The sequence below is a fragment of the Thunnus albacares genome, chromosome 22 (genome assembly GCF_914725855.1).
Source record: "Thunnus albacares chromosome 22, fThuAlb1.1, whole genome shotgun sequence".
Classification (NCBI taxonomy): domain Eukaryota; kingdom Metazoa; phylum Chordata; class Actinopteri; order Scombriformes; family Scombridae; genus Thunnus; species Thunnus albacares.
The window spans coordinates 1,109,445-1,135,000 of NC_058127.1; the positions used below are offsets into that span (position 1 = coordinate 1,109,445).

The 25,556-nt window shown below is 41.0% G+C and overlaps 2 protein-coding genes across 9 annotated transcripts in view; one reads left to right on the forward strand and one right to left on the reverse strand.

Annotated features, from left to right (window-relative positions):
• Window positions 1–907, forward strand: part of camta2 (calmodulin binding transcription activator 2) — a 44,479-nt gene extending 43,572 nt beyond the window's left edge. Inside the window, exon 27 of the mRNA XM_044342442.1 lies at window positions 1–907. This exon is cut by the window's left edge and continues 62 nt beyond it. The gene's annotated coding sequence lies outside the window, so the exon portion shown is untranslated.
• Window positions 908–6,807: 5,900 nt separating this feature from the next.
• Window positions 6,808–25,209, reverse strand: LOC122974077 (zinc finger protein 883-like). Of its 8 annotated transcripts, XR_006400231.1 has the most exons (8): window positions 25,110–25,209; window positions 23,657–24,020; window positions 22,323–22,583; window positions 21,899–22,096; window positions 16,569–19,231; window positions 16,189–16,495; window positions 15,849–15,908; window positions 14,858–15,762 (listed from the first exon to the last, which is right to left on the reverse strand). XR_006400231.1 is itself a non-coding variant. In XM_044341952.1 (6 exons), exons 2-6 carry the CDS (start codon window positions 23,903–23,905, stop codon window positions 9,790–9,792), a joined length of 1,662 nt encoding a protein of 553 aa, XP_044197887.1. In that variant the 5' UTR covers window positions 23,906–24,020; window positions 25,110–25,209; the 3' UTR covers window positions 6,808–9,789. The 8 variants fall into 8 exon arrangements, 3 of the variants coding, with proteins under 3 accessions (XP_044197887.1, XP_044197885.1, XP_044197886.1); XR_006400233.1 differs by lacking the exons at window positions 15,849–15,908; window positions 16,189–16,495 and having other exon boundaries at window positions 21,899–21,927; window positions 22,081–22,096; XR_006400230.1 differs by lacking the exon at window positions 16,189–16,495.
• Between the last annotated feature and the right edge of the window lie 347 nt (window positions 25,210–25,556).

The following is a 25,556-nucleotide window of genomic DNA, read 5'->3' on the forward strand; positions in this document are numbered from 1 at the left end:
CATCCCTTCTTTCATCTCCTGGAGGAGGAAATCACACATGAGAGGAGGAGAGACATGACGGGGAAAAAGAGATGTTTTTAAATCTTGTCATCGTTTAGCAAGTTTACTAAAGAGACAGAAACAAAACCAAGAAATGCAAAGACTGATGGAGAGAAGGACAGAGTGACGGAGACATGCCTTACCCAACGCCAACTCTTCTTCTTTTCCTCTGCATCCTTTTGCTTTATCTATCTATCTATCTATCTATCTATCTATCTGTCTATCTGTCGATCAATCTATTGTTCTATCTATTGTCTGTCTGTCTCCTCTCCTGGTTGAATGTAGCTGTCTGTCTGCAGCTTAAAGAGCTCCATTCGAACACGTCTGCTCAGCCTTACCGAGTTTACTTTGCCCTGAGCGGAGCCTCACAGGCAGCAGAACAGATAGAAATAAGGGAAACACTCCTAGGAGGCACAGCTCAGGGCAAAACAAGCCCACAGTTTCCTGTTTCCGGGCTGAAGGAGAGTCAGAGCAGCCAATCAGCTGAGCGACATTTTGGAAAGGAGCTCCACAAACTGTACTTCAAAATGTACATGATGCTAACAAATCTACTTATAAATATATTTAAACACAATCACATACAGTATATAAACATATTATATATATATATATATACATACATATATATATATATATTCTAAAGTGGGACTTTATAGATGCTATGGATGTTTTTATTTATTACAGCATGAACTGTTAGTGTGTGTGTGCGTGTGTGTGTGTGCGTGTGTGTGTGTGTATGTGTGCGCACTGCGCAGACTGTAAGGTCGAGTCTTAAGGAACCCCTCTGACCTCTTTTAGACAGAAAAAACAATCAGAAGCTTTTGAACCACATGCAGTTTATTTAATTAGAAAAATTAATAAAGTGCTGCTTTTTAAAAGAGCAAAAAATTTTACAAAACTCCTGTTAGGACTACAAAACAACACTTTCCCCCCGTTAGGACTACAAAACGACACTTTCCCCCCTGTTAGGACTACAAAACGACACTTTTCTCCTGTTAGGACTACAAAACGACACTTTTCCCCCCGTTAGGACTACAAAACGACACTTTTCCCCTGTTAGGACTACAAAACGACACTTTTCTCCTGTTAGGACTACAAAACGACACTTTTCCCCCCGTTAGGACTACAAAACGACACTTTTCCCCCGTTAGGACTACAAAACGACACTTTTCCCCCCGTTAGGACTACAAAACGACACTTTTCCCCCGTTAGGACTACAAAACGACACTTTCCCCCGTTAGGACTACAAAACGACACTTTCCCCCCTGTTAGGACTACAAAACGACACTTTTCTCTTGTTAGGACTACAAAACGACACTTTTCTCCCTGTTAGGACTACAAAACGACACTTTTCTCCCTGTTAGGACTACAAAACGACACTTTCCCCCGTTAGGACTACAAAACGACACTTTCCCCCCTGTTAGGACTACAAAACGACACTTTTCTCTTGTTAGGACTACAAAACGACACTTTCCCCCCTGTTAGGACTACAAAACGACACTTTTCTCTTGTTAGGACTACAAAACGACACTTTTCTTCCTGTTAGGACTACAAAACGACACTTTCCCCCCTGTTAGGACTACAAAACGACACTTTCCCCCCTGTTAGGACTACAAAACGACACTTTCCCCCCTGTTAGGACTACAAAACGACACTTTCCCCCCTGTTAGGACTACAAAACGACACTTTTCTCCCTGTTAGGACTACAAAACGACACTTTCCCCTGTTAGGACTACAAAACGACACTTTTCCCCTGTTAGGACTACAAAACGACACTTTTCTCCTGTTAGGACTACAAAACGACACTTTTCCCCCCGTTAGGACTACAAAACGACACTTTTCCCCCGTTAGGACTACAAAACGACACTTTCCCCCCTGTTAGGACTACAAAACGACACTTTTCCCCCCGTTAGGACTACAAAACGACACTTTTCCCCCGTTAGGACTACAAAACGACACTTTCCCCCGGTAGGACTACAAAACGACACTTTCCCCACTGTTAGGACTACAAAACGACACTTTTCTCTTGTTAGGACTACAAAACGACACTTTTCTCTTGTTAGGACTACAAAACGACACTTTTCGTCCTGTTAGGACTACAAAACGACACTTTTCTCCTGTTAGGACTACAAAACGACACTTTCCCCCCTGTTAGGACTACAAAACGACACTTTTCTCCCTGTTAGGACTACAAAACGACACTTTCCCCTGTTAGGACTACAAAACGACACTTTTCCCCCTGTTAGGACTACAAAACGACACTTTTCCCCCCGTTAGGACTACAAAACGACACTTTTCCCCCGTTAGGACTACAAAACGACACTTTTCCCCCCGTTAGGACTACAAAACGACACTTTTCCCCCGTTAGGACTACAAAACGACACTTTCCCCCGTTAGGACTACAAAACGACACTTTCCCCCCTGTTAGGACTACAAAACGACACTTTTCTCTTGTTAGGACTACAAAACGACACTTTTCTCCCTGTTAGGACTACAAAACGACACTTTTCTCCCTGTTAGGACTACAAAACGACACTTTCCCCCGTTAGGACTACAAAACGACACTTTCCCCCCTGTTAGGACTACAAAACGACACTTTTCTCTTGTTAGGACTACAAAACGACACTTTCCCCCCTGTTAGGACTACAAAACGACACTTTTCTCTTGTTAGGACTACAAAACGACACTTTTCTTCCTGTTAGGACTACAAAACGACACTTTCCCCCCTGTTAGGACTACAAAACGACACTTTCCCCCCTGTTAGGACTACAAAACGACACTTTCCCCCCTGTTAGGACTACAAAACGACACTTTCCCCCCTGTTAGGACTACAAAACGACACTTTTCTCCCTGTTAGGACTACAAAACGACACTTTCCCCTGTTAGGACTACAAAACGACACTTTTCCCCTGTTAGGACTACAAAACGACACTTTTCTCCTGTTAGGACTACAAAACGACACTTTTCCCCCCGTTAGGACTACAAAACGACACTTTTCCCCCGTTAGGACTACAAAACGACACTTTCCCCCCTGTTAGGACTACAAAACGACACTTTTCCCCCCGTTAGGACTACAAAACGACACTTTCCCCCGTTAGGACTACAAAACGACACTTTCCCCACTGTTAGGACTACAAAACGACACTTTTCTCTTGTTAGGACTACAAAACGACACTTTTCTCTTGTTAGGACTACAAAACGACACTTTTCGTCCTGTTAGGACTACAAAACGACACTTTTCTCCTGTTAGGACTACAAAACGACACTTTCCCCCCTGTTAGGACTACAAAACGACACTTTTCTCCCTGTTAGGACTACAAAACGACACTTTCCCCTGTTAGGACTACAAAACGACACTTTTCCCCCTGTTAGGACTACAAAACGACACTTTTCCCCCTGTTAGGACTACAAAACGACACTTTTCTCCCTGTTAGGACTACAAAACGACACTTTTCCCCCTGTTAGGACTACAAAACGACACTTTTCTCCTCTGTTAGGACTACAAAACGACACTTTTCTCCTGTTAGGACTACAAAACGACACTTTTCTCCTGTTAGGACTACAAAACGAAACTTTCTCCCCTGTTAGGACTACAAAACGACACTTTTCTCCTGTTAGGACTACAAAACGACACTTTTCTCCCTGTTAGGACTACAAAACGACACTTTTCCCCTGTTAGGACTACAAAACGACACTTTCCCCCCTGTTAGGACTACAAAACGACACTTTCTCCTGTTAGGACTACAAAACGACACTTTTCTCCTGTTAGGACTACAAAACGACACTTTTCCCCTGTTAGGACTACAAAACGACACTTTCCCCCCTGTTAGGACTACAAAACGACACTTTTCCCCTGTTAGGACTACAAATCGACACTTTCCCCCCTGTTAGGACTACAAAACGACACTTTGTCCCCTGTTAGGACTACAAAACGACACTTTTCCCCCTGTTAGGACTACAAAACGACACTTTTCTCCTGTTAGGACTACAAAACGACACTTTTCCCCCCTGTTAGGACTACAAAACGACACTTTGTCCCCTGTTAGGACTACAAAACGACACTTTTCCCCCTGTTAGGACTACAAAACGACACTTTTCTCCTGTTAGGACTACAAAACGACACTTTTCCCCCCTGTTAGGACTACAAAACGACACTTTTCTCCTGTTAGGACTACAAAACGACACTTTTCCCCCTGTTAGGACTACAAAACGACACTTTTCCCCCCTGTTAGGACTACAAAACGACACTTTTCCCCTGTTAGGACTACAAAATGACACTTTCCCCCCTGTTAGGACTACAAAACGACACTTTTCCCCTGTTAGGACTACAAATCGACACTTTCCCCCCTGTTAGGACTACAAAACGACACTTTCCCCCCTGTTAGGACTACAAAACGACACTTTTCCCCTGTTAGGACTACAAAATGACACTTTCCCCCCTGTTAGGACTACAAAACGACACTTTTCCCCTGTTAGGACTACAAATCGACACTTTCCCCCCTGTTAGGACTACAAAACGACACTTTCGCCCCTGTTAGGACTACAAAACGACACTTTTCCCCCTGTTAGGACTACAAAACGACACTTTTCCCCCTGTTAGGACTACAAAACGACACTTTTCCCCCCTGTTAGGACTACAAAACGACACTTTTCCCCCTGTTAGGACTACAAAACGACACTTTCCCCCCTGTTAATTCTACTAAATGACTACAGAACGACACGTCCATCGTTAGTCTGCCGGGCAGAGGGAGGGGAGCAGTAGTTCTCAATGTTTATCCAAAAGTCAACCTGTAGAAGAACTCCACATGCAGCAGAGTCCAGCAGGGGTCAGAGTTCAACACCGATGTTTCCCTCTCTGGTAACACAGATGTCAAACGAGCCTCGGGGACGTCTTCTCCCGGGAACGGGCTATAAGTTTCCTGAAAACACGATCAACACGGTAACAAAGGCTTCCACTAACAATAGAAACAAATACAAAGTGAATAAATGATAAATATTTATGTTTCACGCCAGTTTACAGCTGGAGAAATCTCGAGCTTGTTGATTCAGAAGCTGCAGGAGATTCGGACGTCTCACGCTAAAAGATTTATTGACAAACACAAACTTGATCGACCAATGAGACGGCAGTTATCCTTCAACGTGGAACGCCACGGCGAGTCTGAAGGCAGCGACCTCATCCCCAGACGCAACATCGCTAAGAGATCGTTTACTGTAGCGCTGTCTCCATGGCAACAATCATAAAGCCGGGTCGGTTCGACCGAGCTTCCTTCACATTACGACAAAATAACTCATTTACGCTTTTAGGACGACAAACGGGAACGCTCTGTTGTGCAAAAATATAAAGTTTTAATATATTTTCCTGCCGCTCCAGACTGAAGAAGTCAAACACATCATGAAACCACTAACGAGGAGCTTCTGGTGTCATTTAATCTAAAACAGCAGAGAGCTGAAGGAGGCTGTGACGTCATCGGCGCTGATGACGTCACAGGTCAGAGGTCAGACCGGGATTCCCAACAAAACTGTATTTTAATCAGTCCGGCAGTGACGGACGACCCAGCAGGTTTCCCATCACAGCTGCAACACGTCCTTATCTTTTTTTTTTTTTTTAATTGTGAGCTTTCCTTCAGCGGAGACTGAATGATGCTGTGTCGTCACGGCAACCACAGCTGCTAGGACCGAGCATGAGCTTCTTTTTTTTTTTCCCGGATGTTTTGACAGGTTTTTTTTTTTCTTTGGGCTTGTTTTTCAGTTTTGACCCTGAATGAGGAATAATCTTCAGTTTCTACTTCTTCTTCAGCTGTTGCAGTGAAGCTTTGCATGAGTTTGTATTTCATTGTTCTGCATTTCAAAACCTTTAAAATTAAAAATCATTGTTAAAACATCATTCTACAAGTCAGACAAATAAATCAGCTGTTTGCTATTTGTTTTGGTTGTGTTTGTTTTCCTGCTGGTGGAAAATAGAGATACAAAAAAAACCATTTAGAAGATGTTACACATGTTCCAGATGTTCTGGAAAAGATTTATGTAATTTTATCTTAAATGCTATTGTTTATTTTCTACTGATGCTGCATGCAAAATACTTCATGCAGAAGTCCAAGTTCTCCAGTCAAACTGTGTTTACTCGCTGTTTGAAACTATTTGAGGGTCAAATCCAAGCGGCAGGTCTTTAAACCTGCACTTTCTCTAACGGCCAGCAGGAGGCGACTCCGCTGCCTCCAAAAACAGTTTGTATGGAAGTCTATGAGAAAATGACTACTACCTACTTCTCTCTTGATTTATTACCTCAGTAAACACTTTCCTAACGAGTTTATGGTCTCGGTCACTAGTTTCAAGTCTTCTTCATGAAAGCATGATGTTCATTTAGTAAATTATGGTCCCATTTAGAGTAAAACAGACGATGAAGCAGCGTCTGCTTTAGGGTGTAGCCGTCGCTATTTCACTGTTTTCAGTTCATTAAAGTTAATTATAACATTTCAGTTGCCTAAAAACTCTAAAAGACCCTCTAAGGAGTCTGATGTTCAGTTTTTTTCAGTAAGTACATTTTGCTTTAAGCATGTTTTTCGCTAGCTAAAATTAGCATCCCAGTTAATATCACCGTTAACATGAATTACAGATGAACCGTGCTAACGAAGCTAGCGCTAACGTTACGGTTAGCTCCACCCGCTTGTCCAAATATGGTCACTTCTGGCTCCAAAAATCCAAGATGGCGACAGTCAAAATGACAGTCACAGCGCCGCGCTGTGAAGCCAATTTGACATAGTGGCCGAATCATGTAATTACAATGTGAAGTGATGCTATTTGGCCCCAAAAACACTTTAAATCCACTCGACTCGCTGTCGGATCACGTTTAGAAAGTCTAGAAGAGCCGCGTGATTGGATCACGACTCGCTGGTGCGTTTGCGGCAGTACAGAAGAAGTTGAACTTATTTGGCTTCAAGCGTCGCTAAGCAACATTCATAGGATCGAACGAGGCCTCGGACGCTACAACGAGTCCACAAACCAACGAGTGACATCACAATGGCTACGACCATTATTTTTATAGTCTGTGGTCAAATAATCAGGAAATTTAACAAAAATGACCGACGGCTGTGGACACGAGGGAGCAACACGCATCAATCCTGAATCGGTCTTAACTCAGCCCGACACGCGTCACGGCAGACGGCGGGTTTTCCACACGCCGATGAAGAAGCTCGGGCTCTGTTGTCTTTAGATTTATTAAAGGTGAACAGAAACAGTGAGAACAACACGGTTATAAAAGTGTTTATGATGCTTCCTGCTTACCTGCAGCATCAGATGTGTTTCATAATCAACTAAACTTCAGCCACCGTCAGTGATCAATACAAACATTATTAAACCATTAAACCTGATCATACGTTAGCAGATACCTGGTGTTTCTGTAGTGGTGACTAAACATTGCCAGCCTCCAGTGTTGCCAACTTAGCGACTTTGTCACTAGATTTAGTGACTTTTCAGACCTTTAGCAACGTGGCTAGTAGACATATCTAGTGACCTTAACTCCTCTCCTTGAAGGGGGTCAACAGTATTTCTCAGTGAACGAGAGCTTATGAGGCTCTGTGATTGACTAATCACTGATCCTCATTGTTTTTATTATAAATGATTTAACTTTACCGTATAAGTTTGATTTTATTTTGTCAAAATAGAGAAATCAGATTAATTCCAGTGTGTGATCATCTCTCTACTCATGACACAACAGTTAGAATTGATAAAACAGTCTGCATTAATTGATTAATTAATTAATGTTGGACTGAGGGCAGACTGGACGCTACAGTGACTCACTATCACAGTACGAAGTGGTATTATAAGACAGAACGGGTCGGGGCTAGCTGGTTAGCATGCTAATTTCAACACAATACACATAGGTCTTTGACATAATGTCAAAACTGTTGAACATTTCGTTGATAATTTTGGTTAATTTTTTGAATGTTTTAAACTAAAATTCTGGCCAAATCTTACACATTGTACCTTGAAAGTCCCAGTGTGCTTCAAAGTACTCGTCAGGTCGTCACGCAGAGTCTGAAAACTCCTCAACACCTAGTATTATAGTAATAAACGTGTATGTAACTAAAGTGGACATGTTTGTGTTCTTGTGCTTAACCTTAGAAGACCTTTTACCCAAAACCACAATTAAGATGAATAACAATCATAATTCTAACTGACCTCTCGTGTGACCAACAAGGACTATTTCCCTGTTATCATACCTACTCTAATGTGCATTATGTCGCTGGACAAATAATTTCAAGTTGGAGATGTGCACAATACAACTCCCACATAAAATCATAAAGCTAACTGAGTGCACAAATTCTTACAATCATAATTCTAATTGACCTCTCTTGTGGCCAACAGGAGAGACCATCTTATTATTATTATACATAAACTAATATGACTTGTGTCGATAGATGAATAATTTAATATTTGAATCATGTGCAATAATAATTCATAATTCCCTCTTAAGGTCATAAAACAATTTGAGTTCATAAATTCCTACAGATGCGTCTCAGCCACCTCATCGGATCGGGGTTCTGGCTGCTCTCTGCAGTAGAGAATACCAGACTTTTGTGCTGCATTTGGATGTTCTAAAGAAAGAAATGCTAAAACCAAGAAACAAGGACAGTCTGATAAATGAGGCACAAACTGTCCCTTTTGGCTTGAACCAGCCATTTATTATGTTAATAACAGAATGATATAAGATCTTACACAGTCAGTGTCATAGAAACAAAGTCAAGGAAACACTAAAATAAAGAAGGAAATAATTGAGCCAACTGTTGGTTGCCAGGCGACACAACGAAGATTTAATATGAAGCTAAAATCAAATGACCAAAGTCACAGCATGCTCAACAAATTACTCTACCCAAATTAAAACCAAACATATCATCACAAAAGCATTCGCTGTGGTTATCAGGACTACGTACAATTACCAACAAAAACAAACACACTATGGTGTTTTTAACTGAACTTATACACATCAACCTACCACAGGGACAGGAAACAGCAGACTGGTAATGGGGTTTGGGGCCCAGCGGTGGGTACACACCAGTCCCAGTGGTAAACTAATAATAATACATTATCACAACATGATATTAAAATAGAAAGGTGACCAATAACACATTTAATTTACAGCAATAACAGCAAGAATTGGCAAGTTATGGCAAGTGTTTGTTTAAGATCATATTGCTCCCTTATCAATAATTATAATTCAATGAAATATATTAACACTATATTGAATTTAATAGCAATATAGAATGAGGAAATGTTACGAAAAAGGCTTTAAACTCAGGGCTAACATTAGCCGGTTAGCTTGCAGCACTGTTAATTATTTAATGTTCAGTAAAGAAATCTCGAACATGTAGCTGCCATTTTCACTGATATTATGACTTTTGACTTCATAAAAATCTCCCAAAGCCCACCCTGTGATGTGACACACAGTCAGAGCTGTACATTTTCTGGGGGGGGCTGCTAATAATAACAAAGGCCAACAGCACCAATATCAATGACTTATGGATTATAGAGAAAAACAGTGATGGTAAAATCATTTAAAAGGGAAATTATGTAGCTTTGAGGTTCAAAATTCATTCAACACATTTTATTCAAAATCAACATGAAACTCAAAAATGAAAAAAACAACTATGACTCACAAACTCAGTTTGTAGAGAAGCTTAGGATCGAACAAAACTGTCATTACAGCAATGAGAGGAGGCAGGGGGATACCGCTAACCTGCCTCTAAAACATGTTCAACACGATGCTGAGTGACTGCGTTGGTGGGTTTTTAGGGTACTCACCTGAGCAAACATTTTCCCACATTGCTCACACCAGTATGGTTTTTCTCCAGTGTGACTGCGTTGGTGGCATTTTAGACTACTGTCTTGTGAGAAAGCCTTCCCACATAGCTCACACGAGTATGGTTTCTCTCCACTATGAACGCGTTGGTGTTTTTTAAGCTCACTTTCTGCAGTGAAAGTTTTCCCACATTGGTCACACAAGTACGGCTTCTCTCCAGTGTGAGTGCGCTGGTGGATTTGCAGATTATTTTCATACGTGAAAGTTTTCCCACATTGATCACAGCTGTATGGTTTCTCTCCTGTATGAATGCGTTGGTGTTTTTTTAGACTACTGTCCGTAATAAAAGCTTTCCCACACTGGTCACAACTATATGGTTTCTTTCCTGTATGAATTCGTTGGTGTGCCTTGCGATTACCGTCAGTAGCGAAAGTTTTCCCACATTGGTCACAGCTATACGGTTTCTCTCCTGTATGAGTGCGTCTGTGTTTTTTAAGATCTCCATCTGTAATGAAAGTTTTCCCACATTGGTCACACTGGTATGGTTTCTCTCCAGTGTGAGTGCGTTGGTGGATTTGTAGATAACTGTCTGTAGTGAAAGTTTTCCCACACTGGTCACACCAGTGGGGTTTCTCTCCAGTGTGAGTGCGTTGATGTGTTTTTAGGTAACCATCTGTAGCGAAAGTTTTGCCACATTGGTCACAACTGTACGGTTTATCTCCTGTATGAATATGTAGGTGTATTTTTAGATAACCATCTGTAGAAAAAGCTTTGCCACATTGGTCACAGCTGTATGGTTTCTCACCAGTGTGAATGCGTTTGTGTATTTTTACACTTCCAGCCTGCGTGAAAGTTTTCCCACATTGCTCACAGCTGTATGGTTTCTCTCCAGTGTGAATGCGCTGGTGGCTTTTAAGGGCACTGCCACGAGGGAAAGTTTTACCACATTGCTCACACCAGTACGGTTTCTCTCCGGTGTGACTGCGCCGATGGATTTTTAGATTACAAAGAAGAGTGAAAGCTTTCCCACACTGGTCACAGCGGTGAAGTTTCTCTCCGGTATGAGTTCTTTGATGAATCTTTAAATATGCTGATGTTGTGAAGGCTTTGTCACAGTGCTGACAGCAGTGATGTTTGAGTCCCTTTACTCCTGTTTGTTTCTATGGCAACAGACAAACACAGAGAAAGAGAGTGAGAGTAAGTTAGATGACATTTGGAGCATGTAGATCATGTCTGTGGAAAATAACCCTCAGTGTCCAAGTTGGACTAAAGTATTACTACCCAGCTGCACTGGGCCCTGACATCGTTTATAATTAGTCAACAAACCCGTTATAAAGTTACATTATGGGAAATGCAGGATCCATTTCTTAAAATGTTCTTATTTGCAGTTCTGTCACATAATGACAAATGTGCTCAACTGTTGCAAGTAATTACTCATCAGGAGTATTGATTCACAATTACATACACTACACAAACCAGGCATACCAGCCTTGAGGTCACATACGTCATGCACAGGGCAACTGGTCACAGCCAGTCTCTGTCCCAGAATGAAGCTGAGTCCAGGTGGATCCATCACATCAACCACAGGTTGTCACATCTTAATAAATCCACACATATTGTCATGCAGGGCAAATGTTAAGTCTTTCCAGTGTTTTCGATATTTCCTCGTGCCAATCCTTCAATGTGGGACCATCCTAAGGGATCCAGTGTTTAAGAATCACTTTGCTTGCTATAAACAACACACTAATAGGTTTAGTATTATTTGGGGCTTTTTTCCTGTCTTTATTCAAAAACGTTGTCTTTTATTTACATGTTCAGATTTTGTAATTCTTTCCTTCAAACCCTGCCTTCACACTCAAATAGCCCCTGCTTGCACTTAGATTTTCCTTTTTTTTTGTTTTAAGTTGTATTTTGTTTTCAAGTTTTTAAAAGACTGCATTGTGTCCCCCTCGAGGAGCTTAACAAGCTGGTCCAGTCCCCTCACTCACATGTGTCCTGAGTATTTGACACAATGAAATAATTTTGAACCTCTAACCCGGCTGCCTTATAGCTCACAAATAAAATGTCTCAAGGATTCCATATCAATCCACATATTTTACATGTCTGGTTTCACCCATTCATACACATCTTAGTGGTGCAGCACAATGATCGAGACCCACATTCGGGCCCCGAAGTCCTCTTAGAGGGGGAGCACCGCTCCCTTCATATGTTTCTCTGTTGCCAGCTGTTTTATATTTAAAAGCCTTCTGACATTATTGAAGGAGTTTGTGAGATAAAACGCCCACTTTTTATTAATGTTAATGCTTCCGTTATTTCTCTTTGACCATTTTCGGGGTGGGCAAACTAATTTTGGAGAAATCCTTTTCCCCCTACCATCCTTTATCGCTGCCACTGAGTTATTATTCTGACATTGATTGATGAGCCACATACTTCAGTTTATTGGCATGTTCCTATAGTCTTTGATAGAACAAATATTTTAATGCCTTGAAAATTTGTAGATCTGGAGACTACTAATTATTTTAATTTTAAAAAATGTCCACAAGTAATCAAAAAACTTAAAATAAATGAATAAAAAACAGCAGCATTAATCATAACAGCACCTCCTTGTTTCCGAGAGAGAACGAACATTTGTAAATACTTGCATAAATAATAAATACATAAACAATGTCAGTGTATTGCACACAGTAGGATGTTTAAAGCGTGCAGCCAGTGAGAGGTGGGCCGGAGCAGCAGATGAAGGTGGCGGCAGGGCTGCATCATGTCATCCACACAGGAACCGATACAAAAATACGCCTCGGGACGGTTTTGTGAAGGTGGTGAAAATGTTAGTTTCAAACCCTCTAAGTTACTATAACTATAAGCTATAAGTTAAACTTTTGCCTGACTTTCCTTGGTCACAGGAGCCACAGATCTCCAGGCTGGTCTGTTTGTTTCTTTGTGCCGATGCTGGACGTAATGTTAATGTTAAAGAGTTTGGTCTTGACCTGCTCTATGTGAAAAGTGCCCTGAGATAACTTTTGTTATGATTTGGTGCTATATAAATAAAACTGAACTGCATGTTACCTGAGAAAAAATGGTAAGACTTAAATTCCAAGCTGTCAGAGCTCGATATATTTAATTAGCCAATCTTAACATGTACAGTGCAGGCAGGAGCCACCGGAGGCCGGGAAAGCAGCTAGGAAACACTGCGGTCCCAGAGCTAACATGCTAACTGTTAGCAGGAAGCTTCCATACCCACAGCACCCACTTATGTCTTCCTGTAGAATAATGAAATTGACACCAGGGGGGAGCACTAACATTGTTAGCAGGTCACTCGCAGGGTTTCCTGCAGACATTTTCTGTTTCATCGGCCCACGCATGGATGTATAAAGAGAACTGGATACGGAGTCGGAGGCGGGACCTCGTCCGTTCCCATGAAAGTTGCTCAGTGGCACATGACACCAAAAAAGTTCAACTTCTGCACATAAAATCACCCGGATCTTCTGGGATCATTAGGCCCATAGAGCGAGCGCACTAGTGACTTTCGCTGGCCAAGCCGGCTACTTCCTGTTAGCCCTCCGGCTAACTTGAATGGGGATAAAACAATTCAATCGTGCGGCTCTTTTAGGCTTTTGAAATGTGATCGGGTTGTGATGCTCAAAAAAATGTATCTGCTGATTAACGGACATCTCTTTCACAATGTAAGTCTATGGGGAAAAAGTCTTCGTGGGCTCAACAGCGTCATGTGATGTTGTAATTACACGGTTTGGCCGCTGTGTCAAATTGGTTTCACAGCCCGGCGCTGTTCCTGGGGGTTTGGGCCTGCGATTATCTAAAACTGACATTAATCAGCCAACCACTGCTTGAAAGTTAAGTCTTTTTCCTGTTGGATATTCAAGTCAGTTTATTTACATAGCACAGTTTAAGAACAACCAGTGGTGAACAAAGTGGTTTACACAGACAAAAAAATAAAATATACAGAGCAGTTCTGAATGACATACAGACAAAACAGAAAAAACATATAAACACACCTAAAAAGCCAAAGAATACAAGTGAGTCTTAAGCCTTGATTTGAAACATTTGATGTTGGGAGCTGATCGAACATAGAGAGGGAGGTTATCCCACAACCTCAGAGCTCAGGCCACTGATATATGTTGGAGCTGTTTACAGCTTTAAAACCAAACAGGAAAATTTTAAAATCAATTCTAAATTTAACTGGTCACCAGTGCAGTGACATTAAAATAGTACTGAATAATATGGCACGATTTTTTAGATGTAGTTAGATTTTTAGATGTTGTATACTCGAGTATTTCCATGTGATGCTACTTTCTACATTTCAGAGGGAAATATTGTACTTTCTTCTCCACTACATTTATTTGACAGCTTTAGTTACTTTTCAGATGAAGATTTGACACAATGGATAATATAACAAGCTTTTAAAATACAACACATTGTTAAAGATGAAACCAGTGGTTTCCAACCTTTTTGTCTTTTGACGTCTTACAAAAAGCAGTGTGTAGTCGGGGTCACATTTCACATGTCTATGAGTTGTTAACAGCTCCACCAAATAGTGATTTTTCCCTCTAAACTTCTCACATGCTTTCATTTCAATAAATGTTCAAATGATCCAATATTTCAGCAAAAATCAAAGATTAGAGAAAAAGTCCAAAAACTGAAAACAGATTTGTGTATCAGAACTTTGTTTTTTCTTCTTTCCTCTCCCATTAATCATCTCACCACCCCTCAGATTTATCTGCTGACCCTTTGGAGGGGCCCCGACCCCTAGGTTGGGAACCACTGGACTAAACTAGCTAACTGTATATAAAGTAGTGTAAACTAGCTCCACCTCCAGCAGCTACAACAGTAACATGCTGCTTACAAGTAAATAATGTGCAGAGCAAAACTCGCCAAATGTGGCAAGTTTTACTCTACAGATAGTGGAAGTAGTGAACTAGTGAACTAGTGAACTAGTTCACTACTTCTTCCACTTACATCTATCTTATGTTCAACGAAACATGAAGCAATAAAACAACAGCTTACAAGATTTCTTAAAAACATAATTTTATTCAATATTTTTGTCTCCAGATGAACCATACAGACCTACAGAACAGTATTCATCAAGGGTGTCAGATGTAATAAGAAGCAGGCTGGTGTTCAACACCTGTGAGGGAAAATGTGGTGACTGGTGATGACCAGTTACTGGCTGAATCCAAGCTGGCCTGATTTCCAATTAGACAAATGAAGTTTACTTCAAATTCCAATATTTTATTCCCAACATGCATTATCAAAAGTACAGGTGGACCAGGCCATGTTTTAAGTAGTGTGTGGTTTCTGTTAAGATAATTAAAATATACATATAAGTAAACAGCTGGCCATTATCCTTGACAAAATAGTTTAAACACACCAGCTCTCTTTTTAGGCTACAAAGGAAATATCAAAATAATTATCACAACATCATCATTGGCAAACACCCATAATAAAACAGTGGGTGCAATTTTATTAAATGGTCAGTAGGTGTCAGGTTAAAACCATCATGGGGAATTATGAGAATGAGCCACTGCGAACGACTACGACAGATACGTGATCCACATAAGAACTCATATGTAGTAATAATCCAATTAGTAACGTAATGCAAACTTATTAAACAACTAAGGTAACGCACCCAAAGTTTATCCCCATCCAATGAAGGGCGGCACCCAGTACATTACACTGGGAATTTAACACAAGACCCTCTGATTTAAAAAAGGAAAAAACAAAAACTGTGAAAATCTGGAATTATTAAAAAACAAAGCAAAAAGGAATTGTGTCATGAGTTCTTATACATGTGGGAGGGTTCGCCACACACTTTACATGTTTGGGGATCATCTTCATCGCTCCTGTGAGGCCTGTTGTTGCATCCAGTCCTCCAAGACCAACAGAGAAGTAAAGGCTGGCTGTCTTCTTTGGATCTTGTAAGGTCAGAAAAAGTCTAGTCAGTAAAATATCAACACAAATCAGGGTTTCCCACAGAAAAGTTAAGCCCGGTGGCAAGTACCTCTTGATGGGGCCAAGCGTCCAAGACTGATGGCAGCATTAAGGTAGAGCCCTGAAGTTTCTGTGATAACAGAATCACGGACAGAATTGTGGAATTTACAATTTAAAAAGCTGCAACAGATTCCATAAGGCCCTACATTAAGACAGCGCAGATGACTGCATAATGTGTCGTTATAAATAAGTCCTTTATTCAAAACATGTCAAAAAATAAATAAATCAACAACTACAGTAGAGTCAAAGAATCTGACAATGTACAGTCTTGGAATGCTGTATTTTCAACAACAAAAGAAATGAACATAAACATAGAACTGCTCAGAATAGATTCAGCTACTTTATCTCACCACTAACAGAGTGCCACTACATCCTCATGGAGGCGCTGAACAAACTGGTGACGTCAGATGGACGGCAATTGTAGATCACAACGAAGAAGAAATGCAAGCAAAATAATTAGCCATGAGTGGCTGCTGTCAGGCTCTTCGTGTCCACGTTGAAGACATAGAGAGTCTGCTGGAGCTTTGACAGTCACCTGTGCTGCAGCTGAGCTAGTGGCTCAATACATTAAAAAAAAAAATCTCTGATGCTTAAGCCTAGCGGGGGGTCAACTTAGGCCCAGCAGGCCACCGGGCTTGTAATACACTGGCGGAAACCCTGCAAATCAAGTTTTGGCAGTTTAATAGTGAATGAAAAAGCACTAGAGAAGAATTGAGCTATTAATACTCACCTTTTCTTTGGATCTTGTAAGGTCACAAGGCAGAGTGGCTGTTGTCATCAGGAGCAGATAGAGGGGTAGAGTGGCTGTTGTCATCAGGACCGTGAAAGAGGGGCAGAGTGGCTGTTGTCATCAGGAGCAGATAGAGGGGCAGAGTGGCTGTTGTCATCAGGAGCAGATAGAGGGGCAGAGTGGCTGTTGTCATCAGGAGCAGATAGAGGTGTAGAGTGGCTGTTGTTGTCAGGAGCAGATAGAGGTGTAGAGTGGCTGTTGTTGTCAGGAGCAGATAGAGGGGCAGAGTGGCTGTTGTTGTCAGGAGCAGATAGAGGGGCAGAGTGGCTGTTGTTGTCAGGAGCAGATAGAGGGGCAGAGTGGCTGTTGTTGTCAGGACCAGCTAAAGGGACTGGGTGACAAATTTACTTGAAAGAGAAGTCCATTCCTCTAGAAGTCTGTGCAGCGAAGATGTCTATGGTATTCTCGTACCAGTGAGGATTCTTTCTAAGAGATTTTAGAATCTTCCTCTCGATTGCGAGGATTGCCAAGTTCCTCAGTCGTTCTTGTCCCATTGTGTTCCTTGTGTAGCTTTTCAGTCTTTTCAGACAAGAGAAACTCCTCTCAACCCCAGCAGACGTAACCCCAATTGTGGCAATGAGAGACATAAGTCTGTACAATTCAGGCATCGCATCATTCAGTCCACTGGCTTTCATTGACTGTAATGAATCGCAAAGCTTAATGCTGCCACCTTGGATCTCCTTGTCGCTGTAAAACACCTGCAACTCTGTCTTCAGTTTTACCAGGTCAAAGAAATGGCTGTAATTATCTGTCAGACTTCTGAATGCATCCAAGGGAAATTCTGTCCTGAACGATGGGAATTTAGCAAAATCTAGAAGCTCCATGAATCTCAAACATTCAAGGTTTTGATACCGCTGACCAATCTGACTTTTAACACTTGTATGGATGGAGTCATACAGTCGCCTATAAACTTTTCTGGGATCCTCATTACCTTGTCTACGTTTCCTTCTGTGCACAAGCTCCGGATCCTCTGTAACATCTGCTGCTCTACTGAAAATCCTCTCAAATGCCTCCTCTGACTTCAGCTCCTCCAAAGTGTCCATGAGCTTCTCAACACTCCTTTTACAAAGTGAAACATCCATTGCTTTTTTCTGCAACACGTCAAACATGACGTCTGTCTGAGAGAAAATCTGCTCACTTGTATAAAGCAAAAACATAAATTCAAAGTCCTCTAACTTTGTTTTCAGCCCATCTGCTGTTCTTACAGACTCATCATCCATTGAGGGATGATTGATGATGCGAGTGAATGTGTCTATCAGGCTGTCTCTGTTAAGAGCCACTGTGTTGACAACACGAGAGGTGAAGTTCCAACGTGTGGGTTCATTTCTTGGCACTCTGGAACACCCAGATTCTTCCAGCATCATTACTCTTTTGGTTGATTTGCAAAAATAAGAGCTGAACCCACCAAGAGTAGCAAAGAAAATCTTGGCCTTGGGGATGCTTTTCAATCCTTGGCTAAGAACAAGATTAAGGCGATGTGCATAGCAATGCACAAAGACTGCACTGGGGGCAACTGCTCGCACCTTAGCTTGCAAACTGTTAAGATCTGATGCCATAATGGCAGCGCCATCGTAAGTTTGTGCAATGAGCTTCTCCTCAAAGTTGAAACCAGACATCTCTGACTGCAATAACTCAAAAATGGACTGGGCATCCCGTCCACTGGACACATCAAAAAAGCCCAAAAAGCGCTCCTGAATTGTGCCATTATCGTCTATATAACGGACAATAACAGACAACTGAGAGTGACAGCTCACATCCGTCGTTTCATCAATCTGCCAAGCAAAAAAGGGAGCTGCATCCACCTCTCCTTTGATCTCACTTTTAATTGTTGATGCAATTGCTGATATCAAATCATTCTGAATCGTTTTAGACAGGTCGGAGAAAACACCAGAATTTTCAATATGCTCTGCTAATATGTTGTCATAGCGTGCTATCAAGTCCACCAACTCCCTGTAGTTGCCCTTGTTAGCGGACTCCTGCCTCTCGTCATGCCCTCTAAAAGATTGCTCTTGCATTCCAAGATAAGCCGTCGCATCGATCAGACGGATTAAGGCATCTCTGTTTCGTCTCACTTTAACGTTGTGGTTTGCTCTCTGCAAACGCGTCCCCTCGTCAACCAACTCTTTGTTAGGCACCCGACCAAAAAGCTTCAGCTTACTATTCGCACTGATGTGCTCGAAACACTTGTCATGCCTTTTCGTAGCCCTATCTAAATTCTTAACATCACAGAATCCTTGAGCAGACCAAGTGTTGAAGTGAGCTTTAGGGTTCCCCATCAGAAGGCATGGCCAACAATACAAGCGGTTAGTTGTGGGACTGCCCGTTAGCCAAGAATATCTCTCATACCAGACCTTAGTCAGTTTTGAATCTTTCTGTTGACCTGGTCTAGCATTTTTGATCATGGTTATCTGTGGAGTTGGTCGTCCAGCAGTCTTGATCCTCATCTTTACTGCGTAATCCAAACTGTGGAATGGGTGTGACAACAAATAATCCACGAGATGTTCTTCCCCAAACCACTCGCTGTGTCTGCGTCCATGCCTCTCTGTGACCCCCTCACTCATGTTGCCATTAATTGCCTCATTAGCAATAGCGGCACCATTCTCCTTCAAAGAACCAAGATAAATACAAATCATTAGGCTACCGACCACTTTGTACAAGATGATACAAACTGTAACACTTAACGACAAACTTAATTTCAGTTGAATTCAATCACAATCCAACACACAAAAAAATACCTACAGGATGCATTTCAGCTCATGTAAAGGAGGAAAAATACAACTTTTAAAAAGGTTTCTGTTTCTACACTTCAATCAAATGTGGTTTATAACGCATCGTACTTCATACAACTGTCATAAATGTAAAGCCTCATTCATCATCCTGTGAAATAAACTGCTTTTCATATAGATTTGATATCATCATTGCTTCATACTTGTATAAAGAGAGAATGATTCATAAAAAAACAAATTTACATGACGTCATAAATAAAAAATCTTGATCTTTAAAGAAAAACTGTACTAACTGCAACAATATTAATAATAACATTAATATGGGGGATCTAGAACACAAAATGTATATTCTTCTAAATCAAACATATTAAAATGTTGCAGCGTCCCCTTCAGGCCTTTTTGTTTTCAAATTACATTTTTTTAAACTGGTGGATTTCAATCCACATAAACAACAACTGATCCATTTGTGAAGTTCATTACGCCACATATCAGCATCCTTTCATCAGAGAAGATATCTCTGGGTGTCTCTTAAAGACAGTTTGCTTAGCTGTGGGCCATTTGTGTTCAGGCCACAGCTGTTTCAGAGTCCAGGCCTGACGCACTGACCTCAACTGAGAGGTCTGTCAACAATCACCAATCTGTTTGTTTCATTTCAATTTTTGGCATTTTATTTAGGATTTCATTAAATCTGGTTTATTTGCAGCATTTTCTAACTGCCCTCCAAACTAAAAGTTGCCAATGATTTGTTATATTTTGGAATGCGAACATTTATATGCTATACCTGGATTAAATATGTTTGTTTTGGTTGGTTGTAACATTGCCTTTGTTGGAATTCTTCGTCTGTTATTGAAAGAATATTGTGAGTGAATTGTAATATAATTGCAGTGGCAGATGCAGATCCTGGTAGTCCCTGGACCCAGCTTGAAAACATACAGCAACAGGACATATGGGGGTGATCTCCAGCGCCACACAGTGGACACATAAAGTGACAGTTATCTCCTACATGCGATGTCCAATATTCATCAAACTGTACGTCCGTTGCCCTCTGGTGAATGTATTACTGCACTTACATAGTAATGTTGACTGGCAACAGGAAGTGAAGCCTGAATGACTGGGGATGCACAATATTATCGGTACCTCATTGGTATCGGCCGATAAAAGCTCTAAAATGAAATATTGGCCTGAAATGAACATTTTCTGCTGATTATGAGAGGCAGATATGTCGCCTTCTCCTCCGCCGCCTGACTGTGTTTCCCTCCACAGACTGTTTCACCCTGACGGTCCCGGTGTTTCCTCCGCAGGCTCCACTTCACTCAGCTGCCCGTCAAACCTGCTGCTTCTAGCTGGGAGGCTAGCTAGCTGTGCTTCCCTCCAGTCATGCTGCGGCTAATGCTCCGCTAGCCTCTCAGCTAACGTTAGCCTCGGCTCTCCGTGTGGATGCAACCGGAGCACCGAGCCCCGGTTTGTTATTCAGGTTAAAGCGGGAAGAAGCAGCGGGTCTGACGGGCGGCTGAGTGAAGTGAAGCCTGCGGAGGAAACACCGGGACCGTCAGGGTGAAACAGTCCGCAGAGGAGCTGCTATGTTTGGCTGCACAGATAGGAAACACCTCGGCTGACAGGATGTAACACTCTGTTTGGGAAGAAAAACTTCCTCTTTGTGGTTTATAACGGCGGTTGTCAACCAGCGTATCAGGTGCATTACCGCCACCTTCTGCTCCAGAGTGTGGACCAGAGATTAAATCCTACACATTAATCCTGTCTGTTTAATAAACTCAATGAAAACTCTGCTGCTGAACTACTGAACTCCAGTCTTCCTAAGTTCTTCCTTCATATATTGTCTTTCTTGATCATACTCAGTATAATCTATGCTTGCATGTATAATAGTCTCCTCAGCCAGCAGGAAAAAAATACGTACATATATCAGCATCAGTAATCAGCCACAATGAGTTGGAAATATCTGCAAAAAATCCACTATTGTGCATCCCTATAAATGACATAGTTCATCAAACGTATACAGTATTTCCAATATGTCATCTCCAGCGCCATGTACAGCACACAGGAAATAATATTTTACCCGTTCACACAGCGTCTGATAATCCTGACAATCCAGAGCTGTGTCTACCGACCTCCAGTAGTGATACCACGGCTGCCGCTCCCTCCGACGCACGTGAGGTGTGAGGGCACGTTCATCATATTTATTATTCCACATTATTAGTATTACCCCCGACGCCAATGCATTTTTGAGGGGCCCGGGAACACATAAGACCTGGTGAAAATTCTGCAGTGGACGTGGTCTGCGGGCTTCACAGCGCCCCAAACGCAGGGACACGTAGGGATAACGTTGCTTCGTTGAAACTGAGGAACATACTGAACCGTGACTTTTGGGTTCTGTTACACAACTACAGTTTATAATATAATAACTCAGTGAACACAAAGCCTGGAAGTGTTTAGTTTAGTTTCTTTTTTCAGACTTTCTCTCCAACAACAGAATGAACAGATGATACACGGACCCTCCAGACTCATCATGAAGTCCTGAACACTGACCTGTTTATCGGTGGTAGCAGAGGGTGAACCTGGTTCTTCCATTGTAACAGGGTTGTTGGTGTGGTTCTCCGGGTTCTGGTTCTCCTCCATTTCAATCTCGTAGTGGTCCTGGTCTCCTCTCTGACTGATGAACAATTCCTCTTCTTCTTCTTTTTCCTGTTTTATGTTGTTGGAGTGTGAACCAGAGTTATCGATCCCCTTAAACAAACAAACAAATGAAAAATAAAATAAAACAATATGTTCAAACAATCCAGTATCTGAAAACTGAAAACAGATTTGTGTATCAGAACTTTGTTTTTTCTTCTTTCTAAGACTTTCTCTTCAACAACAGAATGAACAGATGATACACGGACCCTCCAGACTCGTCCTCGTGTCTTTAGTCTCGTTATGAAGCCGGTTTCATCATGAAGTCCTGAACACTGACCTGTTTATCGGTGGTAGCAGAGGGTGAACCTGGTTCTTCTCTTTTAACAGGGTTGTCGGTGTGGTTCTCCGGGTTCTGGTTCTCCTCTATTTTGATCTTGTAGTGGTCCTGGTCGGTGAAATCCAGCAGGTCTCCTCTCTGACTGATGGACTGTTCTTCTTCTTCTTCTTTTTCCTGTTTTATGTCGGGTAGCAACCAGTGTTGAGGTGCATTACTGACACCTGCTGTGTTGTTGGAGTGTGAACCAGAGTTTTCTGTCCCCTTAAACAAACAAACACAAGAAAAAACAAATAAATATAATTAAAAAAACCCAACTCAAATGTTCAAGTTGTCCAATATTTCACGACTTGGTAAAGTGGTCATACATCGTAAGAACTAGTTCTGAGAGAACAATGTAGTTAAAGTATTGCAGTAAAAGTACATAAGTATTATGAGCTTGATGTAGTTAAAGTATTGCAGTAAAAGTACATAAGTATTATGAGCTTGATGTAGTTAAAGTATTGCAGTAAAAGTACATAAGTATTATGAGCTTGATGTAGTTAAAGTATTGCAGTAAAAGTACATAAGTATTATGAGCTTGATGTAGTTAAAGTATTGCAGTAAAAGTACATAAGTATTATGAGCTTGATGTAGTTAAAGTATTGCAGTAAAAGTACATAAGTATTATGAGCTTGATGTAGTTAAAGTATTGCAGTAAAAGTACATAAGTATTATGAGCTTGATGTAGTTAAAGTATTGCAGTAAAAGTACATAAGTATTATGAGCTTGATGTAGTTAAAGTATTGCAGTAAAAGTAGTGGTTTGGTCCCTCTGACTGATATATTATTATATATGACATCATTAGATTATTAATAGTGAAGCATCAGTGTTAGAGCAGCATGTTACTGTTGTAGCTGCTGGAGGTGGAGCTAGTTTACACTACTTTATATACAGTTAGACTATAAATCAGCAGCTATTCTGACTCCACTGCAGCAACTAAACTGTGTCAGTAACAGTTGTTCGATGTTTACATTTTTTAAAATAAAAAAGGACCAAATGATCAGGACCTTTGTTTTTTTTCTGCTGTACTAAAAATGTTCAGAATTGTGACACCAAAACCGAAGTACAAACCATGAATTAATAACAAGCTGAACTCAGGAGACACTGAGACCTTTATGTAGTTTTTATGACTGAAAACTCAGTGAACACAAAGTCTGGAAGTGTTTTAGTTTCTTTTTTTCAGACTTTCTCTCCAACAACAGAATGAACAGATGATACACGGACCCTCCAGACTCGTCCTCGTGTCTTTAGTCTCGTTATGAAGCCGGTTCCATCATGAAGTCCTGAACACTGACCTGTTTATCGGTGGTAGCAGAGGGTGAACCTGGTTCTTCTCTTTTAACAGGGTTGTTGGTGTGGTTCTCCAGGTTCTGGTCTCCTCTCTGACTGGTGGACTGTTCTTCTTCTTCTTCCTGTTTTATTTCAAGTAGCAACCAGTGTTGAGGTGCATTACTGACACCTGCTGTGTTGTTGGAGGGTGAACCTGGTTCTTCCATTGTAACAGGGTTGTTGGTGTGGTTCTCCAGGTTCTGGTTCTCCTCCATCCAGCAGGTCTCCTCTCTGACTGATGGACTGTTCTTCTTCTACTTCCTGTTTTATGTTGGGAAGCAACCAGTGTCGAGGTACAAAAAACACGACATTTGAAGACGTCACCTCGGTCTGTAAGACATTTTAACGAGCATCAATTAATCATGAAACTAATCAGCAGATTAATCAATAACGAACGCTGATTATTAAAATCTCTTTTGTCTGATGAACAGTTCAAATGATTTGACATGATATTCAGTTTACTATCATGTACAACACAAAAAAGATTAAAACTCTCACATTTGACAGCAAACAGCAAACTGCAAACTTTTGACATTTTGGTTTTTAAAAGAAATGAATACGTTGATTTCTTCAAGTTGATTTGTGAAGAGGATTTAAATGACGGGAGGAGCAGCGAGTTCAGTGACAAACAGTCACTGCAGCTGTAATTATTACTGGAAAATGAGCCACATACAGAGAGAGAGACTGGACTGGGAATATTTTCTGCTTTCTTTAGTCTCTGTGACAGTAAACTGAAGATCTTTAACAAACACTGATCCACATTTTTCATCATTTTCTGATATTTTTCTGTTTGATTTTATATATATTTCATATTGATTGTATAATCTTTTATTATCTTAACTATATATTACCATACTATATTTACCATCCTGTCACTTGTAAAGCACTTTGATTTGTATCTGACTTGAATGAAAGGTGTCATATAAATAAAGTTTGTTTGATTGATTGATTGTAATGTTTAAGACATACATGTAATAATCAAAGCATCAACAAAACAGAATAAATTAAACAAACACAGGAGGACTGCAACTGACGATTAACATTATAATTATATAACCTATTTTACCATCAGTTCACACGTTTTCAGACACTTTTACAGAATATTTTTCCTTTTAAATAAATCTTTTCTACAAACTGAACTCATTTCTATTTGCTTCTTAGCTTCAACTCCGTTAGCATTAGCTCCACTTTGAATTCTTTCAAACTCAGCTCGAACAAAAAGTAAAGAAACAAACATTAAAGTTAACAGTGAGCTAAAGCTGATGCTAACGGTTAGCTGTACGGAGCTAACTGTTGCTAATAAGCTAACTAGTTAGCATCTGAGCTAGCCCAGCATGCTAACGCAGGCGCAGTTCGGGCTTCTGCTCGTGCTCGCTGATGTAAAACAGACACTTTAATGTGTTCATGGTGTGTTTTTACCTGCAGTTCTGCCGCTTAAAAGATGAGAAATAAGCTCGTGTGTTAGCACAACAATACAATTATCCCGCCGCCAGTTCGAGATCACAGCGAACCAATGAGACTTCCGGTTCACTTCTTCTTCTTCTTCTCATATAAAATGCAGCCGCATCATCTCGACTGTCACAAATGATGGTTGTTATACTACAAACAAAACCTGTCGTCCCTGTGTTCAGATCCTTGGATCCATCTGTGTTTACTGGGACAAATGTTTGATATAATGTTTGTATCTTCAACCAAAACTGCAATATTTCCAAAACCTTTGTGAACCTGCACTTTCTCCAGAATATAGAAATCACCTGAGACTGAGGGGAACAACCAGGTTACTGATAATGGCGCTGTAGGGATATATCTCCTCTGATTTAATGACATGTCTTTAGTTTCACTGCTCTACACTAAACACTCCCTTTG